General features: G+C 55.6%; 1 protein-coding gene across 1 annotated transcript; it reads right to left on the minus strand.

Moving 5' to 3' along the window:
* Positions 1-14,108: 14,108 nt before the first annotated feature.
* On the minus strand, positions 14,109-16,578 carry LOC119092764 (translation initiation factor IF-2-like). Its single transcript, XM_037215721.1, has 4 exons — positions 16,561-16,578; positions 15,764-15,889; positions 15,136-15,258; positions 14,109-14,330 (listed from the first exon to the last, which is right to left on the minus strand). Exons 1-4 carry the CDS (start codon positions 16,573-16,575, stop codon positions 14,109-14,111), a joined length of 486 nt encoding a protein of 161 aa, XP_037071616.1. The 5' UTR covers positions 16,576-16,578.
* Positions 16,579-16,784: the final 206 nt, after the last annotated feature.

A 16,784-nucleotide genomic window follows, 5' to 3' on the forward strand; every position in this document is an offset into this window, starting at 1 on the left:
GCGTGTTCGGCCGGTAGCTAATCTCGGAGAATTCTCCGGAATTCTGCTCAATGTTGGAAAATATCCGGAATGGTATTCAGCACTACCAACATGGACAATTATCGCAGACTAACTTTCCGTTCCTCTGGAGGATCCCGGCGAATTTTTAGAGCATGGTCAAGATGGAGAGTTGTTCGCCACGGCTATGGAAATTACCGCCGACTGTGCACGACTCATGTCGAAAGAAAATGACGAATCATCCTCGGGGCCTGTCGAACGCAAATGGAGGATCTCCGTGGATGATTATCGGAGAAGCAATTAATTGCCACCAATTAATTGCCACCTTTTATTAATTGCCAAATAATTGCCACCCTTCGGGATGTGCACAGAACGTGGTCTGGCGGTTATCTTACGCTTCAATCGCAATATTGACCTTTTAAGACCTTTTTGCCCGGACATTTTCCGTTGGTGATGACGTGAAATGACGCATCGACAGGGATGCTCCTAAACGTTGATAATTCCGCAGTTATAGCATACGTCCTTCATTGGCAAACAGTGATAAGTAGCCAATGTAATGTCCTAAGTGGTCAAGTGAGCCAATTTTACTTATTGACACCATGCTTTGATTTCAATGTTTTTCATCATAAAAATCAATTTTCCAAATGATGGCACCATCATTTCGTCCGGAACATCGGTATTTGGACTCTTCGCTCAATTCTACATTGGAAAAAAATCGACAGCAAATGCGAACGTGCTCCACACCCGAGCAGTGCGGAGTGCGGCCATAGCTGAACGGACTGCGATGATGATTGTTGTTTTCGTTGCCTCGGCAACAACGATCGACGGTCGGCGCGGGAGGCGGCGGCAACCAACGATGCCTTGGAACACAGGTGGCGGGCCGATGTTGTTACACTAATGGCGCCATATATAATAAATGCACGGTCAAAACATTCATACAGTAGATGCAAACAATGCATGCCATTGCTCTCAGAGCTGAACCAGCAGCACGACTGTTGAACTTTCGTGTCGCCACGAGGTATTTTCTTGTTTGTATGATGTAACCTGAAAATACGATGCTTGCGAAAGTGAAGCCTGTGACTTGGCATAGTGTGGTCAAAAACTCGACCTTATAACATAAAAACTACTCCGAATCGCGAGATCTCTTTGAGACCAATCCATTGATGTTTTCGCTAGTTCTATCTTTATTTGCTGTAAAGGCCAGAAGCACGGTGTGTATCAATCCCCTTATCAGTCTGTGTCATGAAAAACGCTGATTCGGGTGAGCGTTAAGCGTGCATCTAAATTAACTTAATATGTGTTTTGTATTTATATAATAATATAATTTATTGATACATTAATATATATTGATGACATAACGTATTAATAACCATATAATTGTCATTGTTATAATTAATGTATGTAATTATTTCATTATACTAACAAATAGAGTTAGTGGTGGTGTTTGGAGATTAAACGGCAGAATATTAGCTATTTACAACATCTTGCCTTAGCCGTAAACTGTGGAACGATGCCATTATTTCACATTTTCCCAGAATAACTGATATCTCTGCATCAAAAACCATCGTCAAGAACATCATCCGCAAGCATTTTGTGAATGCATATTAACGTAACCAACATATTTTGAAGATATTGCTATTTTTGCCCTGCACGTGTGTAACTCGCTTCATATATAACTTCCTTCATGTTCCATAATCACGTCCTGATATAGTTAAAGTCATGCATTTGTACCCAAATTCACGGCGCTGGCTCGGGAGTTCTCCCAGCAACAAGCCCCGCTTGGCTGGGTGGACTCCCTGGATATCCAGGCTCAAAACACAACACGAATATGACCAGTCAATTGCCCCTCCGACTTGTGTGACTGTACAACGCTTACAATACTGTGAATGAGTGGTTGTAGCTTACTGGGTGGTTATAGAGGGCTGTTATTAGCTGACTGGCTAATGACTACTTTACGGCCTCTCATGTATTTTTTGTCCTTGCCCATGGCATAACACTATTCCTGTCGGGCCTGTACCACCTCTTCGCCTGTTCCTTTATGCTTGTCTCCTTTTCCTAGCTGGGAGTGCCGCGACTTGATTTTATGTCGAGTGCGCTCAACGAACTTTGGTTTGTTTTTTTTCGGTCGATCCCCAACAACGTACCACTCATTGCCAGCGGGCCTTTTCGATCGGTGATTTGCACAGACACGGCTACAACTAGAAATACTTTCACTTTGCACCTAAGATGTAACCTAGAATAATAAGTTTATGTGAGAAGGCAATCGGGCCGACTAGGGTAAATCTCTCATCACCGTCAAAACCTTTTTCCCAAATCCCCAGTTGACTGTGCAGGGTCAGCTTTGGCCTTCGTGTCCGCAAAGCCGTGGCCATAATACGGCGGCCTTGAAAAAAAATACTTGCGACCAAACCCCGAAGATCATGACTGTATGCATACCATATCGGTGGTATACCATATAGTATACCATGTAGGGCGATCAGCTGGTAATAGAACACACGGTCGGATGTTGGTTTCGACTTTATTCGTTCGATTCCATGTCAACGTATCACTCAATGCTTGTTGGCTGGTTGGAGAAGTAAATTCTGCAGATGCAGTGAATAATCTGAAATACATTTACATGTGTGCGGAAGGTGCAACCTTGTGCACATGATGTTAGCCTGAGAGCACTACCGACTGGTTACGTAAAACTATCATAAGCCGACACGACATGTTTTGAAATCCCCTCTGAAAGTGCGTGGATAACCATTGCCAGCCTGGTCGTACACGGTGGGTTAGAATAACGGCCCGGACAAAAATACTTCTAATCTAGCCCCAAGCCTTGCGACTGTGTACATGCGATAGCGATATCATAAGGCTATCAGCTTCCAGTGCAACGCAACGGTCGACTAGTAAACTAAATTTGTTCTCGCGTAATCCCGATTTCATGCTTGCGGACTTGTTGGCGCGGTGACTTGCCACTCCTGCGGCGGACAATTTGTAATGTTTTTGCGTGTGCAGGGATGGTGCAGCCTTGCGCACGCGACGTCATATTGGAATCGCTGTCGGCCGGCAATGTAGACATCTCCTCTGCCGGCGTGGCATTCTTTGCAAAATCACCCCCTTAACGGCGCATGGCTAACTACAGCAGCCTTGCCCGTGGAGAGATAGCCATAACTCGGCAACGAGGAGACAGCGCTTGTAACCAGACCCGAAGGTTGTTACTGTGTGCATTCGATAGCGGTGGTATAGAGCTATCCGCTTCAGTGGAGCACACTCCTCGGATGTTTGGTTTCAGTTTTATTCCGCCGACCCCTTCCCCCCTCCCCCCCCCCCCCCCCCCATCAGCGTATCATTCACTGATTGCGGGCTGGGCGTGGTGGTGATTTGCACAGATCCGGCGTCCAATTGAACTACTTTTACTTGTGTGCAGAAGATGAAACCGCGCGCTCAGGTTGTAATCGTAAGGATATGATCGGCGGGTAATGTAACGGTCCCACTGGCCGACAGGACCTTTTTCAAATATCCCCTTGACAACGCATAGCCGACACTTCCCGTTTAATGATGGTCATCATGCGGCGCCCCTTTGCAAATGCTCATAATCGATCCCGAATATTGCAACTGTGTGCATTCAACGGCGCTGGTATAGGGCTATCATCACCTCAGCACATACACAGCTCGGGCTTTGCTTTGGAGTTTGTTTTTCGGAGATCTCCCAAAAACGTATTACTTGACACTTGCGGGTCGGTTGGGCTGTGATTTGTAAAAACACGGCGTCCAAATCCAAATACCTTCGTTTCTGGCCGGCAGGTGCAACGTTGCGCAGGCAGTGTCATTGTGAGCACACTATCGGCCAAAAAAGAAATACTTCATCGGCCGACATGTTCTTTGTGAAATTCCCCCGCTGACTTCCGTCTACGCGTCCGCAGGGTGGCCATAATACGGCGGCCTGAGAAAAATGCCAAACCCGAAGATTGTGACTATGTGCATGCCATAGCGGTGGTATAGGGCGATCAGCTGACAGGAGAGCACACTTGTCGGACTTTGGTTTCGAGTTTATTCGGTCGATCCCACGTCAGCGTATCACTCATGCTTGTGGGCTGGCTGGAGCGGTGGTTTGCACAGACACGGGCGAAAGACTTGAAACACGTTTACATGTCTGCAGAAGAGGAGCCTTGTGCACACGGTGTCAGCTTGGAAGCACTGACGACCGGCAATTCTAATTTCTCATTGGCGGACATGACCTTTTTCGAGTCGCTCTCGTTTGCGCACAGCTAACTACTTCTGGCCTGGCCTATAGTTTAGGCCATAATGTGGCAGCCCGGGAAAAATACTTCAAATCAAGCCCGAAAATAGCAGCTGTGTCCGTTTGATAGCAATGACAGCGGGCTGTCAAGCTTTCCGTACAACACAATTGATAGCAATGGCAGCGGACTGTCAGCTGCCCATGCAACAAGTTTGTCAGGCTTTGTTTCGTTTTTTCGTGCACGTCCCTCGGCCTTCCCATAACGTATATAATTTAACGTATATTAACGTATATTATTATATACGTATATTATACATCGTATATTATCGTATATTCGGGCGGGCAAAAGCGGCGCATCACAGAGATGCGGCATGCGATTTGCAATACTTGCGCGCGAAAGGTGCAGCTTTGCGCGCACGATGTCGTCTTGGGGGCACCGTCGGCCGGCAAAGTAAATATTTCACCGACTGACGTGACCTTATTCGTTCAAATGACCTTTTGGACAGTGCCTGGCTAGCTGCCGTTGGCCTGCATCAAACCGCAGGTTTCGGCCCTGTGTGTCCAAATGTCCGTGCTGTTGGCACCAAATTGTGGTTGCTTGTTAATTGTGAGCGGCACCACCTGGCAAAAATAGGCTCTGTTCAATAATGCTAGCGTGAGTAGGGCCTAACGTTTTCTACTGTCCATTGTTTCCAATTTATCCAAAGTTTTTGAAAGCTGTGTGGTGCGTCAAAATGACTAAAATAGCTTTACTAATGGTCCGTTCAAAAATACCACAGCTGCTTCTGTTACCGACCAAAGACCAAAGCGGTTTGCACCAGTTTGCACCAGTTTACACCAGATTTCACCAGTTTTTAATCAACCAAACTTTTCGACTTCGGCTGGCACGACCAACCACTGCCCCTAATACTCGTGTCCACTAGTTGTTCCTACGGGCGACGACCCCTGCAGGAAACGTGGTCCCCTACACACCGCACGACCAGCCAAAGGAGGACCTGACCTAAGGCGCTGGTGGCAATGGTCAATCGTTCCCTGACCAATAACCCCTCAAGTTTGTGTCGAACGTGGTCATGTTTTGTCTCAGCGTCATAACGACGTCAGCACTGGTGTGACGTCAGCACTGAAGGACTTGCAGTCCTTCTGTCGTTAGGTGCATCAAACCACCGCCAAAGCCAGTTATGAAACAGCAGTTTGGCTCTCGTGTCGTCTGCTGCTGCCTTTCCCCTACCACGCTGCTCTGGCTAATCGTTTAACTCTAGTAGCGGTAGATTATGAGAACAGGTGGAAGATGTCGTAGCTGCATGGGATGCAGCACCTACAGCAGGCCCTCGTTCCAGCGGAAGCCGTCCTCGTAGCTCCAGCTGCGGTCGTACTTGACCAGTCGCACGTCCATGCCGGCGCTGTCGCAGCAGCTGCGCGGACCGTGGAAGTTGATGGTGATCGGGGACGGGTCGGTCGCGTCCAGGAACGCGGTTTTCGCATTGTTTTTATACACGCGGATCCGGCCGGGCTCGAAACGAATGCGGAACGTGCGCATCTCACTCCGGCTGACGATACTGGGCGTGTTTTTGGACGCCAGGGACCACCATCCGCGTCCGGGGGTGTGGCGCCTGACCCTGCTCTGCTCGTTGCCCCAAGCCTTCCGATTACGATGAGGTACATGTGGGAGTTGTCCAGAGCACGGTGTCGCTGGCGAGCCAGCTGCAGTCGTAGGAGACGCTGCAGTCGAACTTCACCGTGAAGGTCTGCTCCGTCGCGCGGCGGAGCACCGTTGAGTGCCTGACGGCGAAGGAAGGCGTGGTTATGAATGCTTCACCTCTGCCTTGCAGGCTGCCTACTGCTACCTCCCGCTGCCTACATGCTATCCGCGCCCGGTAGCAGTAGGCAGCAGGCGCACTCGCCCACAGGCCATCGAAGCGATCCGCGACGGATCAAGGTGCGGTGTTCGGAAACACTTCTGGTCACAGTGGCCCTTGCAGGCCTGGGTAGGGACGTATTAACTTCCGGCAAGTCCCTCGCGAATGTTTGGCTTGCAGGTGCGTTACTGGAATGTGAGCCGCGTTATATAATGATGATTTAGTGCTTTACGTGCTAGGATATCAATCCCCGCCCTACGGGCGTCCTTTTCACTTTCCGAGAGAATGTGAGTCGCGTTATATAATTATAATTTAGTGCTTACTGTGATAGGGTACCAATCCCTGCCTACGGCGCCTTTTCTCTTCCGAGACCCCTTTACAGTCACGCTCAGTGGCCCCCGCAAAACAATCCGTGGGAAGTCCCGTCCTGAGATCTCGAAAACGAACAAACCACAGCCACGGGAGGGGATCTTAGACGACCGCCCCTCCCGACAACGGCGAAAAGACTAACGCTCATCTCGCTTTCCAAGGTGCGCTGCAGTGCTTTGCGCCAATTCGCCTGCTGAATGCAGCACGTTACAACATCTGGCATTGCCGCGCAGCGACAGCGACAAACAATCGCGGCTGCTGCAGCGACAAACAACCGTCGCGCCTCCCACATGGTTGGCGCAGTCCTGCGCGCGTTACACGCCCCGGCAGTGAGTGGGTGGCGCTCTTGAGTAGCCTCACCTGGGTATGGTGTAGACGCGGTCATCGGACCAGTCCCCCATCCAGAGGTCCACCATGTCCTTTGGAAGCGCCACCGTCCCTGCAGCACGGTGAAGATACGATGTAGCCGGGCGAAGAAGGGCTCCGGGTCGTCCCAGCTGATGTAGGGTCTCGATTCCTGGCCTGTAGAAGCGTATCTGGCCGCTGCACCAGTGCAATCCGTACCTGCGGTAGTTGTTGCCGTCCAGCAAAGCGCCTGAGTGGGAGGCGAAAGTGTTACTCCCGACACCCTCCTGAATCCTCTCGACGTAGGTGGCGCTGTTGCCATTGTAGCCGATCCGAAAGTGGTAGCGGTTGGAGTAATGTGTGTTGGACTCGGTGAGCACAAACCGTAGGTCGTCAGTGGCCTGCGCGTCGAACTCCATGGAACAGATCCCATTGACCAGTTTCTTGAACACCCAGTGTTCGCCGTCGGTGGTGAGCTCGATGTTGGCCTTCTCGCAGAAGTGTGGGGTTGTGTACTTCCAGCCTGCCGAGTCGCAGAACACCACTTGCTGGACGAACACTGTGTGCCGCCAGTGACGTGGTACCGACACTGGTTGTGCTCCCGACACGGCTCATCCAGCCTGCGCAGGCAGATGTCGTCCCGGCAGCGGCCGCCGTCCGTGCAGATGCTGTCAGTCCACAGCTGGCTTTTGGACTCCTGGGACGGATCGGAGACGGCGTCGTACCAGGTCCAGCCGTCGGCGCCGGTGACGTAGTAGTGTAGTGGTCGCAGCGGTGGCGGTGAAGATCTCGCAGACGGCGTCCACCCGGTGGTGGTTGAAGCTGCGGCAGTCACCACGCTGCAGGCAGACCAGCTGACATGGGCGGCCGAGATGTCCGGGGACCGTCTCGGCGACGGAGACGCCCGCCAGGCGGCGGTTCTGACCGCGACGGGACGAGACCCAGTGGCCTTGGCCCGGGGTCACCAGGGTCAGGACGAGCACCGCCGCCAGCCAGAAGCAGCGCATATTGACGTGTCCGCTGTCTGATCGAAAATGTCGGGCGGCCGAAGTTCCGCCCGGTCGCTTCGCTCGTCAATCTTTTCAGCAACCATCAATGACACATTTGCTACCATAGAGCCGGTTGTAAATTGGGTCCCGTTCCCTTGGCATACTGTTTGTTGTAGTCTTGCTGTACTCCAACCTCGGCCCGTCAGCAGAAAATAATTGATGACCGTGGCAATGTGCCGCTGCGTTTCCTCGCATGTCGCTTCTCCAATCAACGAGCAAATCACTCGCGTTTTCAACTGACCGGATGCAGTGGAACCACGCACATGACCCACATGCGCAGCATTGCAGCACTGGGATTTGTGTTTTGAGCTATCGGGTGGTGCATCTACCGGTTGGCCTGGCCTGCGCGCAGGGAAGCATCGATTGACTCCATTACGTTAAACCTCGCCGCCCCTGGTTGAATGTGCCACCCTGAGCGATCCCCTGTTACCCTGGGCGTCACCCTGTTACTCTTGGCTGCGCCATTCTGTTACCCCTGGGCGTCACCCTGTTACCCTTAGCTGCGCCATTCGTGTTGACCCTTGGCGTTACCCCGTACCCTGGGCGTCCCCTGTTACCCTGGGCGTCCCCTGTTACCCTGGGCGTCCCCATGTTACCCTGGGCGTCCCCCTGTTACCCTGGGCGTCCCCTGTTACCCTGGGCGTCCCCTGTTACCCTGGGCGTCCCCTGTTACCCTGGGCGTCCCCTGTTACCCTGGGCGTCCCCTGTTACCCTGGGCGTCCCCCTGTTACCCTGGGCGTCCCCCTGTTACCCTGGGCGTCCCCCTGTTACCCTGGGCGTCCCCCTGTTACCCTGGGCGTCACCCTGTTATTCCACACGTCACCCTGTTACCTTGGGTGTCACTCTGTTACAACGGGCGTCGCCCTGTTATCCTGTTGCTTACTTTTCCCATCGGATCGGTCCAAGCTCTCACGCACTCTACATCCGTACTATGCAATTGAGAGATCCATGTTGTTGGATATTTGGACCTTCTTAAAGACTCCGCCCCTGTTCCTCATAGAACTACGACTTTTGGTCAGCGCATGGCCCGCCTTTGTGGGAGTTCAGAGTCCCGCGTACCACTTAACTTTATCATTTTGAGCAGTCTAGCAATGCCAAACAATGAGTGCGTCACGTAATTCGGAACAATTAGCAGGCATAGACAATGAATCGTGGCAAAAGCAGTCCACTCCTGTTTCAATTCGAGACCGTTCCCATTCACCGCAGCTTGCATAGTTACTCTGCGCAGTTAAATTCACATCAACATTGCAAATTTACGGATGCAAACAGGCTGACATGCAATATGTGGCAAAGTAGCGCATCCTGACGTTGGGTTCGTACTTGATTCGTTTCAGCATTTCGAGCTACATTTGTCAATATTTGACACTTATTGAGCAGGAGACAGCAGTAGCAACGCACGAGGCATGGTGAAAAATTTGCCGTTTCTCTTGCCTGAGCTGCGCGAAAATAAAATCGGGGCCCAGCAGCAGGTCTGGTGGCGAGCCCGTGCAAATCGGTAAATAGATATCCTTGTATCTATGTATATAAGCGGAAACTGGCCGGGCTGCTTGGGCGAAACCCTGCCCTGTTGTTTCAGCGCTGACCGGTTTTGCTTGAGCGCTGACAATCGGCGATCCATGCTGCAGCCTCCGAGGCCGGTTGTTCTAGACCCTGGCGGTTGCCGACACCTCGGTGAACGCCGTCTTGCCCAGCCACTCGCGGCAGAGCGCGGCTCTGGTTTCATCTCTGGACGCTAAGTGGCGGGCCCACGGACCAGTGCTGCACAACTTTTTCAGAGATGCGCTGAGAGTCTGTCGGCGGGCACGTGAGAAGGCTGGCTGGTGCCCGGCCGGACCGAGAGCCGCGGATTCTAGCCGCATGACGTCATCCCGGGCAACTGCGCGCCTTTTGAGCGCGGCGGGACGCGCGGTTGTAAAGCGGCCTGTACCGCTCGTGGGCCGAGGATTTCACGTCTCACTTGAGCTCTATTCATTGCAGCCGGGGAGGGGGGGGGTGTCAACGAATAAACAGGTTGTGGCGAAACATCATGTTCAGAGCCACTGCTGGGGCTGACCCTGGTGTTTTTCGCATACTCAGGCTGAGGAGGCTGCACGTCGTGCTGTGGTCTGAGGTGCGGTGTAGCGCGGGCCGAGCACCTTCTGTGTCGAGCTTCTCCAGCCTTTTTACAGGCCTTGGCACGGCTCTTGACCGACCTGTTTTCACCACCTGCAGGTGCAGGTTTCAGCCTCGTCTGCAACACGATTGTGCGCCTCCGCAAAAAAAACGTGGGTCCAGTCTGGACGTCTTCGATAATCATCGATCGATCTCGCACGGTTCAGTGATTTCCGCCCCTTGATAAGCTTAAATGCCGCCCCTTGGTAAGCTTAAATCGTCATTTGCATCGAGCGAGTTGCAGTTCGGCTTCATGGAGACACGAGGGGCTTCTGAAGCAGTACTCCTTCTGGAGGCAGATACGCGGTGGCGCATTAGTCGGGGCCGGTCTTCGCCGCTAATCTAGATGCTCGGAAGTGCTTCCGACAGCACGGCACGTTCTCCTCCTGTTGCGTGCTGCTGAGCACCTGCCTCTGCGGAGCTGGGCCACTTCCTGGCAGGCCTGGTATTCGTCTCTGTCAGCCCGCATAGTGCTGGACAGTCAGCGGTCGCTGGGTTTATTGTTTCACGGGCGTTCGTCAGGAAGCGATTTTGTCAGCCGTAACTTGCGAGTGCTTTTTGTTTCTACTTATCAGGCAGCTGAACCTCATCGGTCTTGGAGCGCGTCTTCATGGCTCTCATGTCCCAGTGGTGACTTATACTGACGATCTCATCCTCTTCAGCAACGAACATCACGTGAGTCGCATGCCAAGGATTGTTGAAGAGTTCACCACCCGGTGTGCTTGCTTTGGAGTTTGTGCACCCCGGTACTGCACATACACTAAGCACTTTCGTTGTTTTCTTTTGGCGGGGTGGGGGGGGGCAGGCTTACCTAAGACGAGTCCAAATGGTACCTGCGTGGGCAGCGATTGGCCGTGTGCGCGCAGAACCGGGTGACCGGGTGCCGTACTCGGCCCGGAGCCGCGCAGCGGGCGCCACGTGGACGCCCGTCTGCACCCCGCGCGTAAGTCATCTTACGCTCAAGCACCAGTCAGTGGTCTCCGCCTTCCGGCAAAGGAGAAAGCATTTCTGTAAGCCGCCATTGTGGTTCCAGCTCTTCTTCTTGGGAGCGCACGAGCAGCTTTGACTGCAGCGGATATTGAGCGCGTGGAGGCCTGGTGGGCGTCTCTGCCTTAAGAGCAGCTGTTAGGACCCTCCGCGGCGAGCGCACAACACGGCCCCCTCTCAAGGTCCTGCGTGCACCGCCAATACAGGACGAGGTGCGGTCTGCTGTCCCCAAAAAGTTCAGCGGCCTGTTTCACTCTCCATATCGCTCGCGCCAAGCTCCGCTGAGGGCTCTAGCCGTGCTTGCCGTTCCGTCCCGGCTGAGCTTGCCGATAGTTTTGCCGGATCCGCGTCGTTGCTCTGCGCACAAGATTGGAAGCGGTTAGCCAACTCGGCCTGCGGGAGGATGGGAGCTGCCTGGTTTACTCCAGTGCGACCCCAGTGTGGCGTGACCGAGTCTCTCAGATGACTGTGGATGTGACGAGTCTCTCAGATGACTGTGGATGTGACCGAGTCTCTCAGATGACTGTGTACTATAATCGGCTTGAAGGTTCAGAAGGCGAGTGCAACCTTTCGTGTGTGGATTGGTAGGCGGTTACGCATATTGCAAGCATGTAATGCGTATGTGCATAGTTGATGTTCCTCCCATTGTATGCGATCCGACAGGATGTTAAATAAATGCTGATGGATTGATTATGATGACGCCGCCCGAAGCGCCGCCTGCCTTTAGCCAACGTGGAGGTAATTGGCTGATTTGGACCACAGCTCATGACGTCATAGGATCATTACCGCCCCTTATGTCTATGCCGCGTAAACGTTGCCAAGAGACTCGGAAGGTCCTGCGTTGGATTTTTATCGAGCTGATCTATTATTATCCCACCATGCAAAAGATCGCTCACTTTCTGTGTCCAACATTCCTGCCATGTTTTGCTTTAGAGTCAATTCTTATACTTTTCAAGCGTCAAAGTTTACTTGACAGCCCAACGCCGATTTCTCGATTTCGCGGAGGCGGCGTGGGACGGCGTATGCGGCGCAATGATACAGAACTACAGGACAGGACCATGTCCAAAGGCTGCGGCTTCAAATCCCAGAGCCGGATGGAATTTTTCGGATTCATGCGTACATTCTGGCTTGGGCGAGCGCTCACGTCGTCTTAGTTAATCGTCACTTTATCATATCTAATCACAGTGGTAAGCATGCGCGTCCCTGTCTCGAAACCTTAGAGCACCGGTGTCTGACGCTGCGCCTGGCGTGGGCTCGACGGCTCCACGCCAGGCGGCTGCCGACAGGCGTTTCGTGAAATCGATCCAGAATTTTGTAAAATCGGTTCATTATGTTCGGGCGGGGCAAAAGCAGTTCTGCTCGGATGATTCAGCTGTAAATTGTCAGTTAGATAATCGGAACGAATCAACAATTCCAGAACGACAAACTCTTTAAGCGCAGAGTTTGGCTTTTTGCCCTCAAACTCAAACTCTTCGCGTGTCCCTTGTGCTTCTAATTAAACCCAGTTAAACCCTGCGCAGTTCCAAATCAACAGACATGTGTACCAGATGCAGGTAATCGTGACTACCGTTTGATGCGATTTTATGGATCTGCGCCGTAAGCAACCGAAAACTAACCTTCCCCTCCCGCAAAGCCCAAAGAACTTTCCGCAAATTTAGTTCACTTACCCCAGCTTTTAAGGGGATAAAGTCGAATACGTCGGTGGGCGGGGAAGGGGAAGATGTAGCTCTTACTCTGCAGCAAGATCCAGCCCTGGTCTGCGCCACGCATGGTGGGGCTTTGAAACATTATCACCTGGAACCAGCACCGGCAGCGGTTTTCAAATTTAAAAGACGGCATGCCTATCGCTCAGATGTGCTGCTGCATGTGCCCGTCGCCGACCAAGACGGACTCGCCTGCCTCCGTGAAACACTATCAATTGCCGGCACTCATTTTCAGGGCGGCTCGCATTCAAACCTGCATCCGATCCATTCAGTGCAAATGGCGCGCGCGCCGGTCACCACACCGTTCATCAGCAACAGGATGGAGGCGAATGGGTACCGGCTTAGGATCCGCAATATTGAGCAGATGACAATATCCCGATATGGATATTTGCTTTCAACGCAATCATGCACAATGCAGAAGTTCCAGACACGGGCTGGCCAGCTCTTACGACGCCCCGGCACCAGCGGGGCTGGAAGTGAGTCCGATCGAGCAAGCCAAAGCGATGCCCGCATCGAAACCACTGCACGAACAGACAGACGCCGCGTGTGACGTCGGCGGCGAAATCCCGGCGCAGGCGGGACAGTCGTCCCTCTGACGTCACGGCTCAGCGGAAGCGCGGGCTCTGGCGGATGCAGTAATCTCAGGCCCTTGCCTCAGGCCCACATTGCGCTTCCGGCACAATGTGCGGCCCGACGAAAGAGGGACAGTGAGAAAGGAGGACAGAGTGAAGCGAACCACACCATTTCATCGGTCAAAGTCTCAGCGAGCGCTAACGTTTCGCTTCCAGGAGCCGCCACCAGCTGGCGCTCATGACCAACCGACTTGGCACGTCAAACAAGCCGCAAACGCAGTCTCCGTGTATTGGTGGCCAAAGAGCAGACAATCTGGAACCACGGACGCACGCGCACCGCCGGGCGGGATTTCATTGGTGAGACAACGCACGCACAAACACACACGCACGCACGCACCCCCTGACCCAGCGAGGCTCGCACTCCTCACACGGGGCCGGATCCCGACTTCGGTCACAGGTCACCGCCGCGGTGCCGACAGGCCGGGCGCCTGGTGCTCTCGGCGCCGGACGAGGTCAGATGTCGGCGCACGCGGCGCCGGACGGGGCGCCGGCGCGAACAGAGCAGGGGCGCGCGACGCACAGCGCCCTCTGACTGTGGCCAATGCCGCTCCGAGAGCCACCAGCACTGCAGCCGGCCGGCCGGACGGCCCCCCGACGACTCCACACTCCAGCGGCCTCACACTCCACTCAGGCGGCCGCCACACTCCACTCTGGTGGCCGCGCACTCTCCACGCCGGCAGCCGCCACACTCCACACTCCGGCGGCCGTCACGCACCAAAGTTGACAGCGACCGCGCACTCCCCACTCCTGCGGCCGCCTCTTCCCACTCCGCGCAGTCGGCGCCCACCGCGCGGCGCTCAGACCGGCTGGCCGTTTTCGACCTTGGCCTTCTTGGCGGCCGGCTCGGGACTGGCCGCCTTGCCACGTCGCTTGGCGTCCGGCGTCTCCGGCTTGACGCGTCGCTTGGCGTCGCCCGCCGCCGGCTCCGGCGTGCCTCCTTGGCGTCCCCTGTCGTCCGGCTTGGGCTCCGGCTTGGCGTCGGCGGCCGCCTCGCTGGCCGGAGAGGCGTCCGGCATCTCCTGCGGGAGCGGCGCCGGGTGACGGACTGTCGAGCTCTCTCTCTCTTCTCTCTCTCTCTCTCTCTCTCTTCTCTCTCTCTCCTCTCTCTCTCTCTCTCTCTCTCTCTCTCTCTCTCTCTCTCTCTCTCTCTCTCTCTCTCTCTCTCTCACTCTCTCTCTCTCTCTCTCTCTCTCTCTCTCTCTCTCTCTCTCTCTCTCTCTCTCTCTCTCTCTCTCTCTCTCTCTCTCCTCTCTCTACTCTCTCTCTCTCTTCTCTCTCTCTCCTCTCTCTCTCTCTCTCTCTCTCGCACGCACGCACGCACGCACGCACGCACGCACGCACGCACGCACGCACGCACGCACGCACGCACGCACGCACGCACGCACTTGGTGACGCTGCTGCCCTCTTTCTCGCCAACCCCTCAAATACAGCCCGACGATCCACAGCCAGTCCTGGCCGACAGACGCCTGACACCAACGCGAACCAGTTCCGCATCGGCCCGTGGATCGGTCACTCACACGCAGGCAAAACTTACGTCCATTTACCGAGAGAAATCCTGCTCTCGCCACTTGCTCTTGGCACGCCACCCGAGGTTACCCATCTCAAGCCTGCGGTGGGCGCACTTATTCGCATCACGTCCCGCGCCCGCCAACACGGCAGGCCACCCACACCGGTACGCGCAGACACCGACGCCCTCGGGCGCGCTCCGCTCGACCACGCCATCGACCACCCCCCCCCCCCCGCCGGCCGATGGCGCCGCGGCCGCCACCCTCCGTCCCACCCCCGGACGCCGACGGTCCCGGCGCCCTGGCGGAGCCCGCTCACCTCGCCGTCGCTCTCCGCCTCCGCCTTGGTCTGCTCGGCATTCCTGCTCTCGGCCTCGGCCACCAGAGGCGCCACGGCCGCGTACACGGCGTCCAGCGCCGTGCCGTACTTGCCGACCGTCTCCTGCCGGCGGGGCGCGGGGCGCGCGGTCACAACGGCGCCCAGGCGGCGCGCCGAGCCCGGCGGGGCCGCTCCCAGCGCCGCGCGGCGGCGCATCTCGGCGGCGGCCGATGCGCCCCGGCCGCTGTCAGCCGCCGCCAGCGCCGGACCGGCGAACGCGCGCCTGTTCGCACACGCGGCGCCCCACGGCACGCACGAGATCCAGCACGCATCGCATCTCATGCATCACGCATCGTACCGCATCGCATCATGCATCGCATCGCATCGCCTCCCGTCACGTGTGCGTGTGACGCGGGCCCGAGACTGGCCGCGCGCCTGCGCACGCCGTCCGATGTTTGACAAGCCCGCACAAGTACCGACACCTCGCACACACACAACATGACACAACATGACACGACATGACACGACACGACAAAACACAGCACAGGATACGACACAACACACGCACAACAAACCGCACAACAACACCACGACGCACAGCACAACGCACAACGCACGGCCCACGTACCCTGCTGCCCGCCAGCTCGCGCTCCAGGCCGGTGGCCTGGCTGCGGGCCGCCTCCAGCTCGCGGTCCAGCGTCTGCGCCTGTGAGCGCAGTCCGGCCGCCTCCTCCCGGACGGTGCGCACCTCCTCCTGCGCGCCAGAGCGGCGAGACGTCAGACCGCGGGACGGGAGACGGGGGCAGCGTCCAAAATTCGTCCAGAAGGGCGTGCAGGATTTAACTATAAACGCATGCTTTAGGAACCCTGACTCTTCGGCGGGTTCCCGTAACGCAGTTCGTCGGCGCCACTCCGTCGTCCTTTGACCCGACCCAGCCATCTGGCCCTCTCAGTCCACTTGTCAAGCCTGAGCGCTTAGATGCTGGGTTGACATTCGCACGGTTCGATGCTAATTGGCCGATATCAAGCAAGGGAGGGGCCACAGGCAGTGGAGCCCGAAGTCGGGTGTTTAAAGCATGCAAAAATATCGACATCCCTGCCACAGAAGTAGCCGAAAATTCGAACACTGAGGGGGAGGCGGGGGTCGTTCGCCACGTAACCGCACGAAGCGCCGCGGGCCGGCACAGGCCCTTTTCACCGAAAAATCCGTTTATCACGTTACCGCGTACAATTCACTGACGGCTCAACACTTCAACCTACCTTACACCATCAGCTATCACCATCACTTACAGCATCGTCACCACCGTCATCCTCATCTCGAACCACCGCGCTTTCAACGCAGACGCACTCCTGGGCGCGTCCGCGTGCGGTGTCGTGCCCGCCACGCCCCGGGGGGTGGCGTGGACGGGGCGGGGGAGGTCTGACCTGCAGCTCCGACATGCGACTCTCTCCGTCCGCTGCAGGGTGGTGTCGGCCCGCCGGACGCGCGCCATCAGCGACGAGAGGTCCACCAGGCTTGCCCTCGAACATCACCATCAATGCCGCCGGAGTGAGGCATGGGCGTCAGCGGCGTGACGTCAGCGGCGTGACGTCAGAGGCGTGACGTCATAGGCGCGCTGTCACCGCCGGCGCCGGCGAGCGGGACCAGC

Source organism: Pollicipes pollicipes, unplaced genomic scaffold, assembly GCF_011947565.3.
Source record: "Pollicipes pollicipes isolate AB1234 unplaced genomic scaffold, Ppol_2.1 Scaffold_1600;HRSCAF=1878_pilon_pilon_pilon, whole genome shotgun sequence".
Lineage (NCBI taxonomy): Eukaryota > Metazoa > Arthropoda > Thecostraca > Pollicipedomorpha > Pollicipedidae > Pollicipes > Pollicipes pollicipes.